General features: G+C 26.8%; 1 protein-coding gene across 1 annotated transcript in view; it reads left to right on the forward strand.

Moving 5' to 3' along the window:
• LOC107437202 (nose resistant to fluoxetine protein 6) overlaps window positions 1-23817 on the forward strand; it is a 70541-nt gene that overhangs the window by 40241 nt on the left and 6483 nt on the right. The window contains exons 3-12 of the mRNA XM_016049124.3: window positions 318-432; window positions 2926-3013; window positions 5767-5864; window positions 8864-9043; window positions 11253-11346; window positions 12046-12147; window positions 16171-16336; window positions 18443-18522; window positions 19810-19932; window positions 22146-22269. Of these exons, the coding sequence (XP_015904610.2) occupies window positions 318-432; window positions 2926-3013; window positions 5767-5864; window positions 8864-9043; window positions 11253-11346; window positions 12046-12147; window positions 16171-16336; window positions 18443-18522; window positions 19810-19932; window positions 22146-22269 (1170 nt within the window). The remainder of the gene's footprint in view (window positions 1-317; window positions 433-2925; window positions 3014-5766; window positions 5865-8863; window positions 9044-11252; window positions 11347-12045; window positions 12148-16170; window positions 16337-18442; window positions 18523-19809; window positions 19933-22145; window positions 22270-23817) is intronic.

The raw sequence follows: 23817 nt of genomic DNA on the forward strand, positions 1-23817 counted from the left end.
TTTTAATAAAATTATATCGGACTTTTAGACTCGACAGATTTAACGTGCATCAGTCACCATTTACTACGCCGGCGGGGATCGAACCCACGACCTCTTGGACATGAGCCCAGCACCCTACCGACCAGGCTATCTCGCATGGAATTGCATATTGCATGGAATTATCTTTGGCTAAACAAATTTTATATCCGTTTAATTATTTGCGCACTGTACGTGCTTCGTTTCTTTGATTGTTCTTTTCTATGAGTAGAACAATAGTTTCATAGTAATAAGTATTATAAAAAATATTATATGTATGTATTTATATATTTATTTCACAGTTTCTCAGCATATTGGTAAAATATGGACACTACATGAGAGTTGCAGCTTTTAGATTTGGTGTTTGTATCCCATCAACATGCGATGTTGAAGACTTAACCAGTATTGCATATACTAGTAAGCATATAAAATTATAAAGTTGGTGGATTTTTTGAAAAAAACAATGTGCTAATTTACGCTTTGAAGACATTTAACTTCAAAAGTTTATGAATATATTTCAGTGAACTGCAATTATAAAACATTCATTTATCCAACTAGTATTTAAATACAACAATGATTGTTAAGCAGAAATTAGAGTTCCTATACACTCTCCTAATGTTTCAATAAATTCTGAATCTGATTTTCTCAAATTTAAAAGAAAAAATACTTCATATAGTGTTTATTGCATTTATTATTAAACAGTTTTTTTTACGACGTTTAATTTTTCTAAACATGCTAAATCTGTTTTTTTTTCTCAAAACATTCGGGCAACATGTTTTTATAAGAAGCTCTTAAGACATTTTAGTATGCATATTGTCTTATGAAACTATGAATAAAAGAACATGAAAAAGAGTAACAAAAGATAAATAACAGTGTGCCACTATCAAAATGGCAAAAGATCTTCAATAATAAAATAATTGCTTTAATCTATAATTCCTTCAAGGACATCAATAAGATCACTTGAGAGAGATGTTTGAAAAATGGAATGGAATTTTTTTTATTGGTTTAGAATTACCATTTGGTAAAAATGAAACTGCAACTAATTGTTTTTCAAACATTTTAAAAATGCATCAGTGATATATACTATTTTAAAGCTCTCATTAAATAAAGAGTTTATAGCACGTCCTTATGTATTTAATGTTTTTTATTCTTACAGTCAGATCAAAGTAGGATCACTAAGGGAATACGTCACTGAATTAAAGTTATCTGAAACCACTTGTTTTTTTTTTTTTTTTTTTTTTTTTTTGCTTTAGAAAGGCGTTTATATAAAAATAAATAATTTAAAATGAAGGATTTTTGAAAACTAAAATTAATTATGTGCTTAACAGCTAAATTTCGAAGGAAATGGTAGTAATTCTTTAGGTGAAACGTAATATAATATATGACCAAGATGTTGGCCAATGATGCTTAATTAAGTTTGGTAATAGGTTGTAATTGAAATAAAATGTATGCTATGCACTCAAAAGTAAAATTTGCAGAAGAAAAGGTACTAATTTATTTAAGGAAACAATAAAAATATCGGCATATTATTGGCGCCAATGTTGCTTAATTCAAAATTCTTTATAACAAGTCATATAAAGACTTAAGTATTTAAGTCAAAATTTTATTACAGTTGTTTTAGAGCATAAAAAACTTTTGCATTATAAACCAGTAAAATGTTTGTATTATAAACATCAAATTAAAGCCTAATCAAATTAATATTTTAAAATGACGATTTAGCTTTGAAAGTTAACAAAGGGACTTAAAAAGTAGTAATATATTTATAATTACTATTTTGCATATTTTTAAATTTTAAATACCATGTATCTTATCAACAACACTGTGAAAATTACCCGATAAAATTACAGTAAAATGTACTGGCACCCTGAGTACAACATCCGCAAAATCCATTTTTGCCATGAAATTTTAGACTAACTTTTACAGTAATATTTATTCAATTACAGTGATTTATTAAACATTTCTGTAAAAATTACAGTTAAAACAAAAAAGCAATCAGCAATCATTACAAAACTAGCAATCAGGGTGCCAGTACTTTTTTTCGTAATTTTTCCCAGAATTTTTACATTGCACATTAAGTTCGCTTGTAAAAATCATAATACAGTCAGGGAACAATTATGAGTCTTAAAATTAGATTTTGACTGCCTTTCTTTACATGCCAACGTAATATATTTTCAAATCTAAGCGCATGATACAACAGTTAAATCGTCCATAAATTTTAATAAAAGCAAATATTATTTTGTCAAAAAAGATAAATAATTTCTTAATATACATTAAAATGAGTTTTCGGGATTTGAACACTGGTGTATTGCTTCATCTACATTGTTGTTGAAATCACTAAAGTTTTATGAATGCAACCAGTTTTTTTAAAATTATAATACATTTAAAAACAAATCAATTTGAGCAACCATAATGTTTGCTTTCTGTGAATGTTAATTAACAGATATTACATGTGAATTGAAATATGCAATTAAAATTACCAAGACACAGTAAGTCTGTGCAATAATTACCTCCCACACATCATGATTTTTTTATATATTTTCTAGATAGCAACAGCATCTTACTATGTGTTAAATATCTAAAAATATTAAAAATAGAACTGACTGAAAGATTTATATGGTATTAGTGTCACAATCACAATAGTAATTATTCAATCAGTCTTCAAATCCACTCAATTTCGAAGACCTATTTTAAAATTTGATATTATTGTAATGAAATAATAAAATTAAAAAAAACTTGTGATAGTTTAACATTTAACTATTATAATTTTAATTAATAATGGGTATTCTTGTAAAGGTTTATTAAAAATGAAATAATGCATCAAAAATAAATAAGTTAAAATTATGACTCTTTCTTTTTTCTATAATTTTGTATATTGCAGAGCAAAAATAATTCCATAATTTCGATTTGCAGTTTCGAGACAAATAGGATTTCCTTTGAGTGTTCTTCATTGTCAAGAAAAAAGGAAATTAGAACTTGAAACGGAACAAAGTATTATAATGTAAGTGCACTTTATTTAAAACCATTTTTTAATTCAATAAATAGTCTGCAATATATTTTAAACTCGAATATTAAAATATATTTTCAAAGATAAAATTATAAATAATGCAAGCAGAATTTTGCATATAAATTTCAATTTGGTAATTAAAATATCAATTTGTTCCATTGGAAATCACAAAAAATTGTGCTATTACAATTTTTACTTATTTCCGAAATTCCAACTTATCTGAATTTACAATTCATAAATGAACGAATTCATGAACTAACCAACAAAAGTTTTAATGTTAAAAATGCATCTCAGTATTAAAATAGTAATTACGATGCAATTTACCTAATAATTCATCAATATAATTTGGTTATTGTTGGAAACAATTTTGTTAAAAAAAATTGCCTTCAACGCTAATTAGCCGATAAATACACGATATTTGAAAATTAATGGATATTTTTTAAATCATTCTCGAAGATGAAGTCTCAAAGGTTTGCAGATTAAGGGTCATAAACTGGTATTTAATTCATTCAAAAATAAAAATCTTATTGGAATCTTTTAAATCACTAGTAAAAAAGGAAGGATTAAAAATAAAAACTGTTTTCTTACATGGTTGAACTTGGTGGTGATTCGATCAATCATCTGGCAGCTACAATCGTATTTGCTGCTCTTTTTATTCTTTTTATTCCCACCCTGCCGTTGTAGTTATTGGTATCAATTCATAATTCTGATAATCACCTATTCCGTTCTTTCTGTTCTTTTCATTCCTGCCCCGCAGTTATTTATTATATTTTAGTATCATTTTCATAATTCTAATAATCACCTATCAACCCCAATCCTTATTTTTCTTTCAGAAATTAAACAGTTTTATTCTTTTTATTTCTGCATGCATAGTAGTTATTCATTAAATTTTGGTATTATTTTCATGACTCAAATAAACACCTAGCAACTCCGGACCTTATTTTTCTTTCTTCACTTCAACAGTTTTATTCATTTCATTTCTGTATGTCATAGTAATTTGTTAGAATTTGCAAGCTATCATTTTCATGATTTCTAATATAAATATCATTTGGTAACCCTAATAAGCATACATTTCTACATTATTGATGAAGAAAAGAAATAAATAAATTAATAAAGAAATTTAAAAGTAATATTAAGTTTGGTCATTCCGGAACAATATGAATAAAAAAGATTTTTTATAATGAAAAAATAGAATTAACTACAATTTAAGTAAAGTGAAATTAGTTTACGTTTATCAATTATTAGATATGGTAGATTTCTTTTTATTTAAGAAAATGAAAATATGAAAGTTAATTACGTTTAAATAAGCCATAGTTTTGATTCAAATAATTAAAAAAATAAATGACATGAAATTGTGATAAGTTTTTACGACAATTTAATAAGCTTTAATAATCATTTTAAATTATTTTTTTCACTGAGATGATTTTATTTTAAGTCTATGTTTGCATTCTTCATCTGGCGTCAATGATTTTATTTTTAATAGGATTTACTGAAAACAAATGACGAAATGAAAATAAATTACTTTTGAATAAAGCCGACTTTCAATTCTTTTGTACACTGTTACAACAAATATAAGTAAGTGGACAGTTTCAAGGATAATTGTCAGCTGAACAAAAAGTAGGAAAATGCATATTTGAGATATTTTGACACCGTTGTGAAACTTGCGATTTATTTTCGACCAATTACTGTAACGAATTTAGTATTCCCCTTTAAATTTATGTTATTTACTTGAGGTCATAAATGCATTAATTTAAAATTGTTTTATTTTTATTCCCTTTATTTATTATTATTTTTTTATTGCTTCATTTATCTAATTATTGGGTCAGAATCAAGCAATTAAATAAACAAAACGGAGTAGCAAAAATTAGGTTTTTTATACCCAAGCATTGACGAAAACTTTTATTCTGATGAGAGAATTTTCTTTTAAAATATTAAGATTCGACAGAAATTGGAATAAATACGAATCTGTCATGAGTACGAAATAATACGAAACTGCTGAATAAAAACGGCATAAAATTATTTAATATTAATGTTGTTTCCATTTAAAAGAGAAAAAAATATTTATTCTCTATTTTATTTAACTTCATATTTTATCAACTTATTTCACATAAAATTGCATTTTTAAGATATAATTTCTTTAAATTTAAAATTATTACAATTGATATATTTTATAGAAATTTTGGTTATAAAGCACAAAAAATCATCAACTAAATTAATTTATAACGTATATGATTCGTAGATTGTATTTTGTTTTCAGGCAGATGATGCATTTCCAAAAATGTCAGATTTTCCGTCATTTCTCATTTTGCCCTATATAACTGGTATCACAGCAAGATAGCTAAAGATATGATCTATTCTAGAATTTTCATTCTAATTTCCTCATAAATTGTTAGTCGTAGCAATCAGTACGTATTATATGTTTACACGATACTTACTTTTGAAAATTACAAAGAAAAATATATCAAAAATGCAACTTATTTTTACTGAAAACTTGTAAAACACTCTTTAAACATATGTTAATTTATAACAAAAATCATGAAAATGTTGCATTATTTTTTAATAAGCACAAATTCTTGAAATTTGCTATTGTTTTCAGATTCATGGGAATATTCCTTTAACAAGCCTTAATATTCTGATCATGAGTTTATTTTTCATGTTATTAAACCGTAATCTGAATAATATTCAAATATTAAATATTTAAATCAGTCGCATGATTATAAAATAATTCATTTTATGTTTACCTTCAGACCTGTTTTAGTATTCATCATTGGCTTGGTACTCCTAAGCACAGCAGGCGAAATTTATTTCATGAAATTTCCATTTGATCCAACATCGAAATTTCAAGGTAAATATTGTTTTTGTAAACATAACAACTATTTTATGAAAGATTTTGATTTATTATCATTGGTTTGGTACTCCTAAATACAGCAGGAGAAATTTGGTTCATGAAATTTCCAGCTTACCCAACATCAAAATTCTAAGGTGAATGTTGGCTTTTTAATCATAACAACTATTCTATGAAATATTTTAATTTATTAGAATTCTAGAATTTATCGTATGAGAACATTATTTATTTATATGTAGTCAAAAAAATTTTATTAATTAAATAGAATTATTTCTTTTTATCAAAAAAGCCGATAACATATTAAATAAAATAGCAATTATAAGTGATCAAAATTTCAATCTCCCACAGAGCACAAAAATATCTTGCTTTAGTTTTGTCTTTTTTGAAGCTTATTACTTTAAAAATGCATGGAAGAAATTAACAACGAAATATCGTACTTTACGGGCAGACATGCATTGTGTGAACAATTGAAAACACGCTAATTTGACAAAAGAAATATCTTATTATGTAATATAATAAGATAATAAATAAATATCTAATACTTGATATAATAATTAAATATAATATAAAAATTTTCTAATATCTAAGCATATAATATTAAAATTAAATAGGAAAGATGTAAAATGTGATTTTGAATTGAGAACGAGTATGTTGTAAAAATATTACAGAAAAAATTACAGTTAAATGTTTTTGGCATCTTCAGAACAGCATCCGTAAACGTAAAATTTTATACCGTAACTTGCAGAATAATATTTGTTTAAATACAGTAACTGAGTAATTTTAAATTAAATATTGCTGCAAATATTATGATATATCAAAATTTTAATACCGTGAAATTGTAAGATAGAAGATAAATTTTACGGCGAAAAAAAACTGGCTAACTGGGTGACGGTACTTTTTACTGTAATTTGATTTTGATATTTTTGCAGCGTACATTTAAGTGTTGTTTTCGCAACAAATTAAAACATCTTAGACATTTTGAGTTTTTGACTCATTTAATACATTAAAATGAATTGAATATTTCTTTAAAATTCCTTTAGTTTTAATTTCATTACAGATCCAGGATCATGTGCATTAGAAAGGATTGACAGTTTAAAGAGCAGATGCGTTCAATTTAAATTTTCCTCAAAAATATAAAACAAAATTTGTGCCATGAAGCAATTTAATTAAGAAAGCGCTTTTTGCATAAAATTTAAGCTCTTAGTTATTACTACCTTTGTTAGAAAAAACTGTATAATGAACGAACTAATTACATAAAATAAAGTCAATTAATCGATGAAACTCAATACATTTTAAGCTTTATTCATATAAATTATTCATAACAATCTGACAATTTGATTTTTAATTAGAACACATGCATTAAATTTTATAATTTCTAATAACAGAAAATGGCTTCATTGTATTTGAATTTCAAGATAAAGAGCAGTTGAAGTAAAATCATAAATAGGAAAAACATTATTGCAAAATCATTATTCAAAACAGTAGAACCATGCTATTACCTATTGATTGTTTTTGTTAAAAAGTAAAACAAATTCCAGCTATATTAGACTCTTTTTGCATTTTATTTTCTGTACAAAAATTGCAAAATTTCTTAATTTCATACATTTCAAATGGAAATGTTTATCATTAATTCGAAAATTAATCTATACAAATTATTTAAAAGCTTTTAAAAACGTATTTAGCGTATTCACTCACAGCTTTTGACACTTTATAAACTGTACTAAAATCATTGTAAAATATAGAAAAATATGTCAAAATTTAAAAAATATGCTATTTTAAGCAATTTTTACGTTTTTTTTTTATCAGGCATACTTTAGTTAAAATTTACTGCCTAGTTAAAAATTCTTATCATTACGGTAATATTTTAATTCTATTACATTTAAACCAAATGCAATTGCACGTTTTCTCTTTTTCAACGTTATTGCTGTATTTCATGTTACATTCATTACAATATCATATCAGTATATTTAAGAAAAATCTCTCCTTCTCAAACTGAGAAAGAAAATATGCTCAAAACTACCAGAAAAGGGTAAAATTTACCAGATTCGGCCTCTATGGGAACACCAGAAAGTTCAGTAATTTTTGCTGAAGCACTTTGGCAATGAAATTAGTAGATTTAAGAATAAAATATGGATTCACATAATTGTGATAAAATTTCGTAAATGTGTTAAAATTCGGTAATTCTATTATGATGCATGGCAGAAAAACCATTCTTTTGAAAACCGGAATTTTTGTTAAACCAGTATCATATTTTTTGGAATAATTACCAAATTATATAATTTGGATATGGTATAAATCCCGTTTAATTTGGTTTTATTAACCAAAATTACGTCTTTTTTTGTTATTTTTTTCTACTAGAAATGTCATTACAGCACAATAAGGTAATTTAAAAAAAAAATTTTTGGAGTATAATAAAAAATGTATTACGATAGTAACACTATCCAGATAACTCAACTCATTAATTTTTTTCACAAAAAAATAACAATAATAGCAATTTTTACTAAAATTCATATTTTAAACTTGGAAACAATTAAAAATATTAAATAGTATTTTCCTATTGAAAATTTCATTCGTTTCAAAAATATACAAATATAGAAAAGCAGTCTGCATGTGGACTGTATTTTTCGTATTTGTACAGTTTTGAAGCAAATGAAGTTCTCAATCAGATAATATCAGATAACGCTTCTGTTAAATTTTCTCACATAGAGAGGAATTTTTAAAGAAAAACAAGTTTGAAAGGGTCAAGATATTTGGAAAAAAAAGAAATATGTCCTTTTAAATGGCCAAAAGAAAATAAAAATGTGCATCATGAAATTTATTCACAACATTTTCATCTATTTGAGAGCTAGTAAATACTAAAATGGGTAAAATACCAATTCTCTTAACGACAATGCTCTAACGATTATTTTAACACACTTAGTTATAAATAATATTTAATTATTGCATTTTAATTTTATTTGACTATTTTATTTTTTACCTTTTACCATTTTAATTTTTAGTCTCCTTGAAAAGACTGTTCTATTCACTGTCAGCAGTTCACAACACTAAGAAGCTGGTAAAAATAGATAATGACAGACATCCGATGCCTATGCTTCGTGGAATATTTCTCCTAACTGTTGTAATGAATATTCTAGCACACACTTATTTAATGTACAATCATTTGTTCTTCTTTAAATATAGTAAGTATGGGTTTCATTATTGATTATTTTATGCTTCACATTATACTTTTATTATTATAAATTTAATCTAAATGTAAGATACGAGTTTTCATGACTTAGTAACGAATTTCAACTATTTTACATCTGATTAAAAATTAAGTATGCTTAACGAGCGTGCGATATAACGTTTTAAAATTTTTAATTTTTTTGTGTGTTTGAATTTTAGTATTTTGTTTCTAATTTTTAATATTTGATTTTAGGATTTTTAATTTTTTGTGGTTTCATAAAAGTGTCTAATATTAATGATTTGCGATTAAGTTTCAATACAGTCAGATTTATTTTAAAATTGCTTCTGCCTAACATTTTATATATAATGTAGGCTTATTGTGGATGCAGTGATATGATTTTGAAGTCCAAACAATTTTATTTATTTCTGATGCAGTCATAAAAACGGTACACTTTACCAAACTTTCAAGAGTAGGCTTGGTAGAAAAATTTAAGATCTTTTTATGGCTGCATCACAATTTATCACGCTTTATGAGTCTTCCTCTTCTGAGTATGAGAACTGTAAGTCACATTAAGCTTTAAAATTCGGCAGCCAAACTACAAAGGATTTCATTCTTTGTCATACAAACATCTGATTTGTTTTAATATAGTAAATGTTACTTTAGAGGAACTTAGATTTCTGTTGTTTGCAAAAAATGTCGAATTGTATCACTCCTCGCAGTCATGTGATGGTAGATGATTTTGAAGGAAAATTCGTGGCTCACCGAATATTGGTCAATAAAACTAGTGTCTGGAATTGACAATCCAACTTCTAGATTGTGACTCATAAGACCTTTATTGATTTTTTTTTAGAATGATCACTAAACAAACCATTTTTCACAATAAAATTGCACCGTATCGCATAGACACCGTATCGCTCCAGAAACACACAGCAAAAAAGTGTGCACGACATGTAAGCGAATCATAAGTTAAGCATCTTCTAGTTTGAAATGTCTGACTATCGAAAGAAAAAAAGAATTTCCTTTTCATCAGTTGCCTTGATCAATTTCTATGACTGTGGTTACAAAGTAAAATTATTTCAAGTAGGAGTGTGAGGTAAAAAAAAACTGATTACAAGCTGTAGGAAATGTATCAAAATTTCCTTTTTCGTAATGAGCTTTCTCGTGTTTCCGAAGCTGCGTACAGGTCTGTACTTAAAGGAAAAGAAATTCAGTCAGTAGATTCTTAAGATGAGAGAGGGGAATGACACGTAACTGTACTATATAGTTCAAATTAAAAAAAAACTCAATATTTTTCAAGTCATCTTTGTTTTGTTAATTACTATATATTATTACTAAAAAATTGATTTAAAAGCAACGAAAAGTAACAGTTGTAAAATATTCATAAATTCTAGGGTTTTGAATGAATAAAAAATATTTTTTCATTGATCAGAACTTAAAATGTTTAGTTACTTAAAGCATAAAATAACTAAAACATTTTTATTTTGAATTTTAGCTGACAGAAAAAAATTACAAATATAAGATGGTTTATTTTTAATTTTTCATTTAATTTTCACAGTATGTTACGTGAACAGAAGGTGTTAACCGATTTGAATTTTTATGCCACTTTTCTTCTTTTTACAATAGGAAAGTTTAACGCACTGAAGCGTTATAAAGTATCGACCCTATCCATTTAAGAATAAGAAAAGCTGAACTTTACTTGATTTTATTTCAAATTTTAGAGAGAAAAAATAGAAATGCCATAGGATTAGACAATTTAAAACGACATATAATTATTTTGCCTTAATATTTTCTTCAATCATTTTAAAATAGATTCATTGTATACATTTGTTGTACAGGTTCCTCCATTATTAATGTCATTGAGATACATTTAAACACTGAAAAAGTAACAGCATTTATGCTTCAAAAAAAGGTGCAACTCTAAAAAAATTTATCTTTTCCTTCCAAATGAAATAAGAGAAACGAATTACAAAATATAACGAAAATTAAGACATTTCATTCAGTTTTAGGCACATGTTTATTACTTCTTTTATTTGAAGAGTGAAGAATATTACATTTTAAAAATAGTGTGCTTAATTTTTGTAGCATAGTAGATAACATTGTTTTGCGACATTTTAGAATAAAGAGATCAACAAAATTTGTGTAACATACACATACTTTTATCTATTTATTGTTTCATTTGTTATTTGTTGTTTTATTTGTTAATTTTAATATTTTCATTCCAGGCAGTATCATAAATTATTTAGAATATATGGAAAATTTCTCCTTTTCTGTTATTGCAAATGGATCGAATGGCATTGAAAATTATTTCTTTATAGCGTAAGTTGTGCATTTTAAAGTTGTTTTATTTATATTTAAAATTTCCAGAAATTTTATGAAACGAATGCAAATTACGACGATTATATGATTAGTTATGGAAAAGAATTCAATGATGTACCAAATTCATTATTGCTAATTAAGTTTTGAAATCCACTTTATATTTTGCGCTTCTCTATAAAAATTTCTTTAGTATTTATTTTTAACTAAATATTTATAATAAAATATAAAATGTTTTATGGTAAAATTATTTAAGTTGTCTTTATTTTCTTGTTTCACAAGACATTTAAATGTATTTTTTTAATATTTTTTAAACCTTTTACCACAAATATATTATCAATTCTAATTATTAATTTTAATTATCTCAGAGATCAAGCAATTTAAAAAAATTAACGGAGGTGTCTAATTTAAATTATCCCTAATTAACGAAATTTCACTGCTTATGCAGTGAAATTTCGTTAGTGTAGTCTCATTGTGATAATTTTTGTAACAGTTGTGGTTTCATTTTCAATATTTACCAACCTTTAAAGGATTGTAAAACAATCTTCAAAACAGTTGTAGAATTTTAGTTTAATTTAAATTTCTCGTATAAATTAATTAAACAAAAGGTTTAAAGAGTGTTATACGTGTCAGTAAACATGTTCACAAGAATGTTTCAATAATTAAATAATTGTCTTTTAATTTTACTAAAATACATTTCAGTGGCTTCCTCATAACATATGTTCGATGGAGAAATTTGTCTACTAAAAATAATCAACCTGCTAAAATGAGTTTATTTAACCTTTTAGTGAAACCTTATGTTAGGTAAGTAAATATATATTTCTCTTTATAATATTTTGAATAATTTTCTACCCATTTTTTTGTATTTAAAATCATTTCACAATTTTTCCAGTTTCTGAAGGCAGTCAGCTTCGCTAAATCGTAACTGAACTGAAAATTACAATATGACTGCAAATGTACACCAGGATATAGATTGTAATTTTGAGAGTCTAGTAACTGACTTCTATGAAGACTTCTATTGCTAATTAATCAATAGAACGTGATAACTTAAAATCATTGTTAGAATTAATTAAAATATTTACATATCTGGATATTGGAATACTAGAGCATAAGTTTTTTTAAAAAAAATTTTATGCATTAAAGTAAGAGACGACTAATGTTTGAATAGATGATTGTAAAACGAATGCAGGCCATTTTTTCCATGTTTTAAAGACAGAAAAATAATGGACAATTGCAGTCAATTTTTTTTATGTTCTTAATGAATTCAGAATGATGGAAAAGTCCTGAAAAACATCTTTTTACCTCCCAAAAAATGCTACTTTTTTAATTAAGAGCAATTAAAAATCGTGTACTTTCGTTTTCAGTTTAAAAAGGAAGTCACGTGACTTTTAAGAAAGTGACGCCATTCGAGCCTGACTCGCGTTTGTTTACACTTTTTCTCCTTGGTGATTTAACGCTTGTTTACGTGCCTAGTTGAACGTCGTTTGTTTTTTTAAAAATATATTTTAAAATCGAAGTGTATTGCTTCTAAAATAGAAGGACACTTTGGGGGAAGATCTTTGATATCTTTTTTACCTAAACTAGAAGCATGAATAAATTTTTGGGATGAACCAACTGATGAAAGTTTAGATTTTTTCCAATAGCATTCTATTTCTGTTGGAGATGGTAGCGAACATTTTCGGTGAACCCAGAAAAGAAATGCTATCATGTGCTTGCATCCTCCTGCGCTGGCCGCACAGTTATCGCACACTAATGAGTTTATGACCCCAGAAGATTCATCACATGTCAAAGTTATTGCATATGCTTTGGTTTTTATTTTATGCTCAGGAGTCATTTTCCCTTTAACAATGCAGATATCACTTTCTCGCTTAACTTGCACATAGCCTATAGCATTATCCCCATATGTTTGTCTTGCTGATCTGAAGTTAAAATATATATATATATATATATATGAAAAAGATGATTTAAAAACTGAAAAACAGAATCTTATTAGACTAAACAACCAATTGAGACAGACCTGGCCTCCCCAAGGCCATAGTGTCGATAAAGAAGAAGAAGTTTTTTATAGCTTTCCTATGTCCATGTAATATTAGTTTGTGTTAATCGCTATTTCATATCTTTCTTTTCCGTAAAAATTCCAAAAGTTTCTGGAAACCTTAAATTATGAAATAGTTATTTAATATAAAATTTAGTATACATTAATTTTTTCTTTTTTTTACAGAATAGGGATAAAAACTATTATATTTTTTTAAATCCTTCAATATGCACACTATCTGCATAACTAGACGCTTTAAAATATAATGTAATAAAAATCTTTTTGATTTTTAATACATCATTCATAAAATGTACCAGTATCTTTCAAAATGGTTCATGTTATTATTTACACCTTGGATTTAACACTTTAAAAAATATTATGAAGCAAAACTTATTTTTAAATTTAATAAAAAAATTCGATAAAAAAACATTAGCAGGTGTAGTTAAAGTAAAATATACTAAAATTGAAGATGTGTATTTATGTTTGACAGTAGAAAGGGTAAAAATATTCTATAACTAGCTTGCCTCTGACTATTTCTTTAATTTTTTTTATAAATTAGAATCTAATTTTCTTTAATTTTATTTTATTAAATATTAATTTTTGATAAAACAATAATTTTTAATAAAAATAATAGCTTATTTATTTTTATAAAATCGTTTATAAATTATTTTTAATAAAATTGACTTCAATTAATTTTTAACTAAATTAATTTTAATAAAATTGATTGTAATTATTACAAAGTTGTTTATAATTGGTCTTTAATAAAATAATAACTTTAATTCAAATTAATTTTTAATAAAATAATACATTTTATTAAAATTAATTTTTAATAAAATAATTTTAATAAAAGAGTAAGTATAACGTTTATAATAATAATTTTGTGAGTAAGTATAATTATTTGTTTTTGTGAGTAATAATAATTTAGTGTGTAAGAATAGCGTTTAGTTTTATACTTTTATGAAAGTGGAAAGATGTTTTTAGTATACTTAAATCCTTGCTATATTTTAACGTGTACCTATATGTGTTATAACAAATCGCCGTTCCATTTTCACACACAAAATTATTTACAGCCAGGGGCGCCGGTAGAATAAAATATAGGGGGGTGCAACCCTTTAACAAACTACCATCCCCACAAAAAAAAAGATTAAAACTATTCTGTATGATTGCAATTCTTGTTTGATTAATCAATTTTTTACATAAAATTTTATAACTAAATTGCTTTTCTATTTATTTTTAATTGCTTAAAGAAAATCCAGGGTAGTGTAAGTGCACCTCCTTGCCGACGCCCTTATTTACAGCTACAGTTTATAAATAAACAAATTTATACCTTTGAGCCTTTATGCCTTTGATTTCAGGCGAAATGAAATCTTGGTTCGTTCGAAAAAAATCCATAATCATCTCTTCAGTAACTTGCGGCAAATTGTCCGTTTGAGCTTTTTGAAACCCCTCTTCCATTTTGATTCTATATATGCAATAGATTTCAAAATATTTGCTGCTAAATACGCATTTAAATACACGCGGGAAAATTTGGAAAAAATAAGTTAAAGAAGAGCTAGTTAAAACCGCAAGAAAGAAAATACATAATAACAACGGGAAGGTCGTGAGGAGTAAGGCTCTAATGACGTCACACCAATCAGCGGTCGTTTTCGAGTGAGGGCGTTTTCGCTCAAATTAAAATATTAATAATTAAATAAATATTTATTTGTCAGAGTTAAAAATTATATTTTCGTAATCAGGAAATCAATCTTAAGAAGTAATGACTATAATTTGGAAAATTTAAGAGATGCTGCAATTGTCCATTGGCTACAACAATTCTTAGTTTTCCATTACTTTCTGCATAAAGTATAAACTCCGATTAAAATCATAGTAACATTTCAGGACAGATAGGCTATCGTAAGACACATGTTAAGATTGAGCATTTTAAAAAAAGCCAACATTTTCAGATAGCAGTTTTGCGAGTATTAGAGTGAAAATATGTTTCTCAGAATATAAATAGAACATCCCTATTTTTACATCATAAATTGTGCTTTGTAGCCTAAAACAATTAACACCGGAGACCTAACTAACATTTAAGACATGTAATAATCTTTATTGGCTGGTTCAGAAGGATACAAAAAGTGTTTTAAGAAGTTAAAATGTTAAAGTTTCTGAGTACAATGTATATTGTAGACTATAAATTGTCTTAAAGTAATTTGAACCAATATTTGCGATTTATTTAATTTCGAATATAATTTTGTTTTATGGGAGACAATTTTTTATGTCAAAACAAAATGAATGAAATAAAACTAAATGAGAGAATGTAATTTTTGTACAAAATAATATAAATGATCATATAACAAAATCATATAAATGAATCATATATACAAAATCATATAAATGAAAAATAATCGGGTAAGTTTGGAATTGAAAAATATAATCGTGCTCTATAAACTGGCTGAGTGTGTGTGGCTGAAGTCATTCTTGTCCGTAGATGGCACCACTGACTAAATACAAACTCACCTTTTGTCTTAAATTCGCTTGGTTTAACCAAGCAGGTTTGTTGCTATTGGCAAGTAGCTTTAAAAACAAAAACAACAACAAAATATTAGTATATCTGTTTCGCACTTTTCAAGGGGCTAATGTAAGAGTTAGTTTTTTTAATTAAATAAGACAAAATCAAAACTTTACTCTGATGCAACAGTTTAAAAAAATATTTAGAATTTTGATTTCTGTTTCATATTAGTTATATACAGTAACAAATAATATGTGGTTAATTTAAAATTAATAGCTATACTTATATATTTCTTTTACAGGATGACGTTAATGCAACTTCTTATTATTGCAATCTTCCTACTTCTTCCGTTAATTGGATATGGACCATTTTGGGGTGATTTTGTTGGACCTTACTTGAAAAATTGTAAGGAAAGGTGGTGGATCAATCTGTTTTATATTCAGAATTATTGGGATTCCGAAAATTCAGTGAGTTTTAACATTATTTGCTTAAAATATACAATACAGTTATATCAATCATTGAATTATTTTCATTGTCTTAAAGTTAGGAGCAACAGTAAAAAACGCCTTATTTTTAAAATTCTTAAAATATGAAAAAAATAAAGTTAAATAATCTAGTGCCCACGCCGTAAGTTTTAAAATATCATTTTAATTTCAAGAGGCGAAATTGATAAAATTTTTGAAGTATTTAAGTTTACAAAAATTCTCGTAAAAGATTAGTTAAGTATTTTTGTGAAATTTCTAGCTTGTAATAAAATATAAATAATGTAAAAAAATTAAAAAATAAAACTTTTTTTTAGGAAGAAATTTAAAACCCTGTTCTAGTTCCCTATTAATTATGATCTGTGAACTATGTTCTTGTTCTCTTTATGAATACGCTCAAATCATTTGTTGTTAAAATATTATTCGATACTAATTATTCTCCGCCATCAAAGTTACAAAAGGTAAAAAGGAAGCAAACAATGATAATCAAACTGAAAGAGAAATTTTTACTGCACTTTGTTTTAAATAAGATAACGTCTAGTAATAACAAGTAAAAATTCCACTGGCAGGTCACAAGAAAGCATATTAAATGTCAGCAAAAAATCTCATCGAAAGATCTGAAAAATTAAACAGAAAAATCTGATAATGCAAAATTTTTTAAAGTTTAAGTTATAATAAGAATAAAATATACCAATTTTCAACTAGCTAGAATTTAAACTTTCATAACATACGTCGTTGAATAATTTTTACTTTGTGATAAACCATAATATGTAAATATGTTCATTTAATTTTCCAGAAAACTTTTGTAAGGCAGATAATTATTTTTATTAATCTCATTTCCATCACCACAATTGTATTAAGTATTTATTGAAAAGTATTTATTAAGCACACTAAATAGTTTTTAATTACCTCTACAATATTTTTCAATAAAATAAAAATGATACCAAAATTAAAATTTCGAGTCTCTCCAATAATAAAAGTTTTGTATTGCGGGATTTTGCTCAGAAACTCTTCAAATGAAAGTTTGCTACGAATGTATATTTATTAATGTTTAAGAGAATAAAAAATTCTAACTCTTATTTCACGCGAAGCTTTATATGTTTTTTTTTTACTTAATTACGCGCCTTCATTTTGATCGAGATAGGGGGACCTGTCCCATTTTTTTAAGATACTCAGTAAATATGATGAAAGAGAAATTTTGATTTTTTTTTACATATTAGAGAGATTATAAAAGCATCAGAATGTTTTCTGGTTGCGTTTCAACAGGAATTTTCTATATACTTTATTTACTCACTCCATAATTATACGTATTTATATAAGTCGAACACGGCAGCTTGATATTCCCTGTTACGCAAACTCAATAAATGTGCTAAAAGTTACTCGCTAATATATAGTCTAAAAATTATAAAAACCGTAATGGATATTTCGTATTGTTTTCTTTCCTCGAAAAATTCTCCTTTATTCCATTTTTTCCCGAAATAATGATACACACACTTAGTTATCAAGCCCCATAGTTTGTGAATCACTTATTTCAGAAACTCGAAAAATGAGATAAAAATTTGCTACAAATTTATAATAAAAAGATTGTAGGTGCAGGGGCACGGAATTTTATGTCTATAAAGCTTTCGATACATTTTTATTTTTGCCTGAATATTTATGTGCCATTTCTAGAAAGACAAGCCGAATAAGAATCATTTAGCATACGTTATTCATAGTAGTGTATACAGTTGTAGAACCCTTTCAATGATATCTAAAGGAACTATCATTCTACATAGATGGAATTAAATCTTATAGCACGATATTACGCTGCCGTGTATGTAATACACGACAGCATTATATAATTAAGAAAAGAAAAGTTCCTTGGAGATTATTAAAAATTGTATGGAAAAATTATTTGTTCGCAGGTGATATATATATATATATATATATATAAAGAAAAGAAAGAGAGATAGTAACAAATTAACAATTTTAATGACGTATCAATTATGCCCCAAAATATGTATTGAGAAGGCATAGTCATATTGTCATTATAATGTAAATATGAATATAAGTATATTTACCATAAAATTTTCCCCTTATTTATTTTTGTAGTGTTTATATCATACCTGGCTACTAGCTGCTGTAATGCAGTTGTATGTTATTGCTGTTCTTGTACTATGGTTTCTTATAAAGTAAGATTTTTTCTACATTTAAGTAACATTGCAAATATACTAGTGTATTTTAGTGTATCTAACAAATTAAGCTTTATGGTATATTAAATTTTATAAATTGACACGTTAAGTATTATAAATTGATACAAAGTAAATTTTTTTTGCTCGTTTACTAACTTTATAAGTAGAAAAGAAACAATCTTTTCGTGTGCTTCAAAAAAAATTTTTTTTCGTTGAATATTTACAAAACTTTACTGTAATTTATATTTTTGAATAAAAAATAGCTCATTAAAGAGAATCGAAGGATATATGAATCTGAAAGCAATCTTTAATTTCAGGTTCATCATCAAATTATCACATTTTATGAATTTATTACATAAATAGCTTTGATACTTGACTAAAAATAGGTTTCACGGTTAGAAACATCAAAACTCCTTAAGTAAAAAGAGTAACTATATGAACGGAGATATAACCAAATGAATAATTTAAGTACGGTATATTTCGGTTTTATTATCCATAATTATTATTATTTTTTATATAAGAAATGCCCTTACCGTACCTTACGGTAGTTTTGTAAGAATTTTTTTTCAGCCTTCAATTTTAACTATCGGATGTTATTTTTATTTATGCAAACATGATTCATTTTCTTGCAAATAAAATTGATTTCATATTTAAATGATGTTTATGAGTATACTAAAAAAGCAAAATTAGCTTCAATTTTTTTCAAGATTCAGAACAAATAAGGTTGTTTCATGCGAAAATGTTCGATTTTAAATCCTGTCCAATATATTCCTAACTAAATATTTACAGGAAATACCATACACTGGTCATATATAACCATAATCTCTTTCAAATTTGCTTGAACATAAATATGGTGCTAGGTTGGACTACACTATAGTTTTTCTTAAAATTGATAGCATGTTTCTATAGATCAACTTGAATGAAAAATGATTCATTGTAACACTTTATTAATCCTACAAAAATTGTCACGATATTATGGTTTTAAATTACAGCGCTGAAGTATTTTTCAAAAAAAAAAAAGAGTTCATTGTGCTTTTTGTTTTGATTTATTTTTCCATTGGGTCATTTTCTTATAAAATAAGGGTATTTAAGTGTATATTTAGAATACTTTTTGGCAGATAACTTCTAACTATCAGATAAGAAAATCATTTTATCGCAATTGTAAAATATTGTGGGCAAATAAATATAGTCTGGAAAATAAGTACAATGATAAATAATAAATAAGAAGAAATATTGATCTGTTAAGTTTCCCAACTGATTATGATTCGTAAATATTTGATATTACAGGAGGCCAAATATCGCAATGATTATAATAATAGCACTGATCGTTTGTGGAATGGCTCTCGTTGGATCAATTGTATTTGTACATAAATTCCCTGGTGCTTTAACAATGTATTTACTGGATGGCATGTAAGTAATTACTTATTTTTCAGGCAGTATTGATTTCACGCAACTCACACAGAATAAAGTAGCTTAGAACTACATGCGTAATTCTATCATTAAGCTTCAGTTGCGTATTTATTATTTAAAATGCTTACCAATTCGGAATCGAATTAGTCACGATGTAGAAAAACTCACTTTTAAAATTAATCTGCATGCAATAATTTACCCGTTTAAAAACGACATAAAATGCATACATTTTGCTGATTTAAGAAGGAAATATTTCCTTTCAACCAGAGTTCTACTACGTTGCACTGCTTACGTAGTTTCAATAATTTGTAAGTTGTTTTCTTATCTTTCTTTAGATATCATAACAAGTAAGAGTAGACCATTTTAGATGCAGAGTTGACTCACTCGTAAAAGTATGAGTGAGTTCTCACTCACTCATGACGTGCAGTATAACATAGATATCAATTTAATAAAAATAACACAGAGTCATATTCAGTATCAATTAAATATATTTCTTTTTGTTTTAGAAACAAATACTACTTTCAACTGGTTTTTAAAAGTCAACAAAAAAAATTTAACTAAAAGAAATGGTAACTGAATTTATAACAAGGCATATTACAATGTTAAATTTTCTGTAAATTCTTTACGGTTTTTAATTTAATTTTTTTTTCGTTAATTTTTCTATTTTTTTTTAAATTCTAAATTAGTTTTTAGGAATAAAAATGGCCAGTTGGTTCATAAGTAGTTATTATCTTAGTTAAAATATAAAGCCTTTACATTATTTACTGCGCATAATCAGTCATGGAAATATTTATTTCTAGGTATCACTTCTATTTACATTACACATTGATTAGTTGCTACAGTATAACTTTTGAATGATATAATGAAAATTTTCTTGTTAATATTAATCATAAAATTATGATAATAGACTGGAGAATATAACACTAAAAAAATCAAAATGTAGATTTGATAAAAATAGTGTATAATTTGCAGAGATAAGAAGAAAGCTGATGATTTTTGAAACTAACTTCAAGTTGCTATCCGGTTATTAGTTTTAGAAATAAAAACGTAAATTTTAAGCTATCGAAAAAAGATATTATAATGAATTAAAAACACATCAACTTGGTGCATTATTAATGACTGTTTGTATATTTTAATTTTTGTTCGTAATAATGTTCCAAATCTATAATTGTATTTGACTTAATTATCCTATTTCGCTCCCGATGGCACATAAGGCCCTTATCTTCTTATGCCAGCTCACTCGGTCTTTTTCACAAGATCTCGCCTCAGATCAGCTCGACCCTCTCGCCTGTCTCCTTTCTTCTTCCACCCTTCTTCCTCATGTTAGCATGAGCTAGCCTCTTTTTTGTTTGCCTTCTGATGCTCCCGTTAAGGCTACTAATAGTATTTTTGTAGGAAGCATTCCCAAGCCATTCCCCCCTAGCCATTTCCACCTTTTTTTTCTTAATTCTGATTATAATTGGTTCTTATCTGATTTTACTGTAGAGTTCTGAATTTTAAATGGTCTGAGAACAGAAAATTTTTAGAATATTTCTCAAACATCTGTTTCACTAACTATTTAGTTTTGAACACAGAAGTTTTGTTAGTTTCCATGTTTCTGACCCATGCAAGTGTTACTTAATTCCTTATTATGGAATTAAAAATGTTAAAATTAGTCTATAGCATAAAACTATTTGACCTCCAAATTTTTAAATATTTCTATGCATAAAAATTGTGCTTTTGAAAGTATTGCTCCTATTTCTCCATCTGTTCTTCCCCTCCTATCAGCAGTTGCACCAAGGAAAGTAAATTTTGCAACATCTTCTATTTCGTTCCTTTCAATTTCAACTGCATGGTGTGTCTTGCTATTTATTCTCATAATCTTGGATTTATTTATTTTTAGTCTTGTTTTTGTTGTTGTTGTTCTGGTTATTTGACAATAATTGCAATAATTTTATACTCTGTAACTAATATCACTGCAGAAATTTTAAGTCTGCATTTTTAATATTTTCTGCTCACAGATAAGTAATTGCATTAAGTATAGACCATAATTACTTTCTGCCAAAATCCTGAAATAACAAGCCAAATACAAAGTTACATAAAAAATAAATTAAACTGTGTCATAAGATATCAATGTTTTCGAAAATTTAAAATCAGGATAATTCGGGTATAAGGTAACTTAATTATTGTCAAACCATCATATTTCTAATTTGTGCTACTTTTTTTATTACCAGATCAGGACCTAAAATGTGGAACACACTGTTTATTAAGACCTTTGATCACATTGGACCATTTTCAATTGGGCTTGTAACTGGTTATTTAGTAGCCAAACACAAAAAGAGTCTCAATTTTGGAACAGTAAGTAAAACTCAAACACTAAAAAATGTCGCTGCATTACTAAATGTTTTTTTCTCGGAAATATAACTTAAATATGAAATAAATAGTTAATAAAAGTTTAAACTTCTCTATAGATGTATTTTGATGTATTTTCTCTATATGTTGATTAATGTCTATATGTGGAATTGATAATTTAATTAGTAACACCCTACTGCTATGAACTATTTATTGAGCAATAAACATACGTCATCATGCTTATGTTAAGTTAAACTATCAGTATTTAGTCTGATTAAATCCAGAATATATATATATANATGATCACCTCTGACAGCTGTGCAGGTTTGACATCATCTGCGGAAGCTCTTCAGAAATAACTGCCCATTGTAGTTCAAATCACAGCTGCGGAATTGTTGCCGGCGGCTGGGGTGCTGGTGCCAATCGTCCCTCCAGAGTGTCCCACATGTGTACAATCGAATTAAAATCCCAGAACCTTGCCAGCCATTCCATATGTGCAATATCTTCAGTGTCTCCAACAGTTCTGTAAGAGCCACTGTACGATGAGGTGTAGCATTATCGTTCATGAAGATGAATTCCTCACACAGCACCTCTAAAAAGTTGCATATAAGGAAGAAAAACCTAGATACAATAGTGTGCGCTAGTGACTGAATCACATTTGAAGATGTGTAGATCAGTGCGAGTACCAAACATGATAACATCCAATACAAGAACTGATTCTCCTTCAAATCTGTCTCTTTTGATGGTGTTTGAGGTGTTATATCATGTTCTTTGCTCTATCCAGATGTGTATACATCCAGAATCACTGGTCAGACAAAATCTGCTCTCATTCGTAAATAGTACTCAACCCCATTGCGCATCTGTCCAGTTGCTGTGCTCCTGGCACCACATTAACTGGTGTCTCCAGTGAATTTGCGTTAATGGAATCCAACTTACTGACCATCGGGCAAATAGACAAGCCGTGTTAAGTCTCTTCTGTGTTGTCTGTTAGCCATATAACACCCTAACAACAAATTCCCTTTGTTTAAACTGATATATACTTTAGAATACTATTCACATAAATACTGAGCTTCCACCGGCAGCTTGTTTTATTTTCTTACAACATGGCCCCCAGTGCATCATGTGAATATATCATGTGTTATGCTAGATTTTCCATTTTGTCCTTAATTTTTGCATACCAGAGTATATATATATATATATATATATATGAAAACGGCGAATCCCTTTTAAACTTCATCTCATTTTCCAAGAAATTGCCATATTAAAACGGATGGAGTATTTTTATCACATTAGATGTTTACAAGATTTTTTTAAACAAAATCACAGTATTTTGTACAAAAATAATTCTTAATAAGCTGTAAATTCAATAAACAGAATTCTACTAACAACAAACATAACAGTAACGGCAAATTATCTGTCACTAGTTTAAATAAATTAGATTAAAGTTGAAAAATATTTATCAATTAATATAAAAATGTTGTTTTGTGATAACTCCATTTAATGTTTGAGAATGTTAAATGTTAATTCATCGAAGCACCCGTCAATGCAATATCA

Source organism: Parasteatoda tepidariorum, chromosome 4 (assembly GCF_043381705.1).
Source record: "Parasteatoda tepidariorum isolate YZ-2023 chromosome 4, CAS_Ptep_4.0, whole genome shotgun sequence".
Taxonomy (NCBI): Eukaryota; Metazoa; Arthropoda; class Arachnida; order Araneae; family Theridiidae; genus Parasteatoda; species Parasteatoda tepidariorum.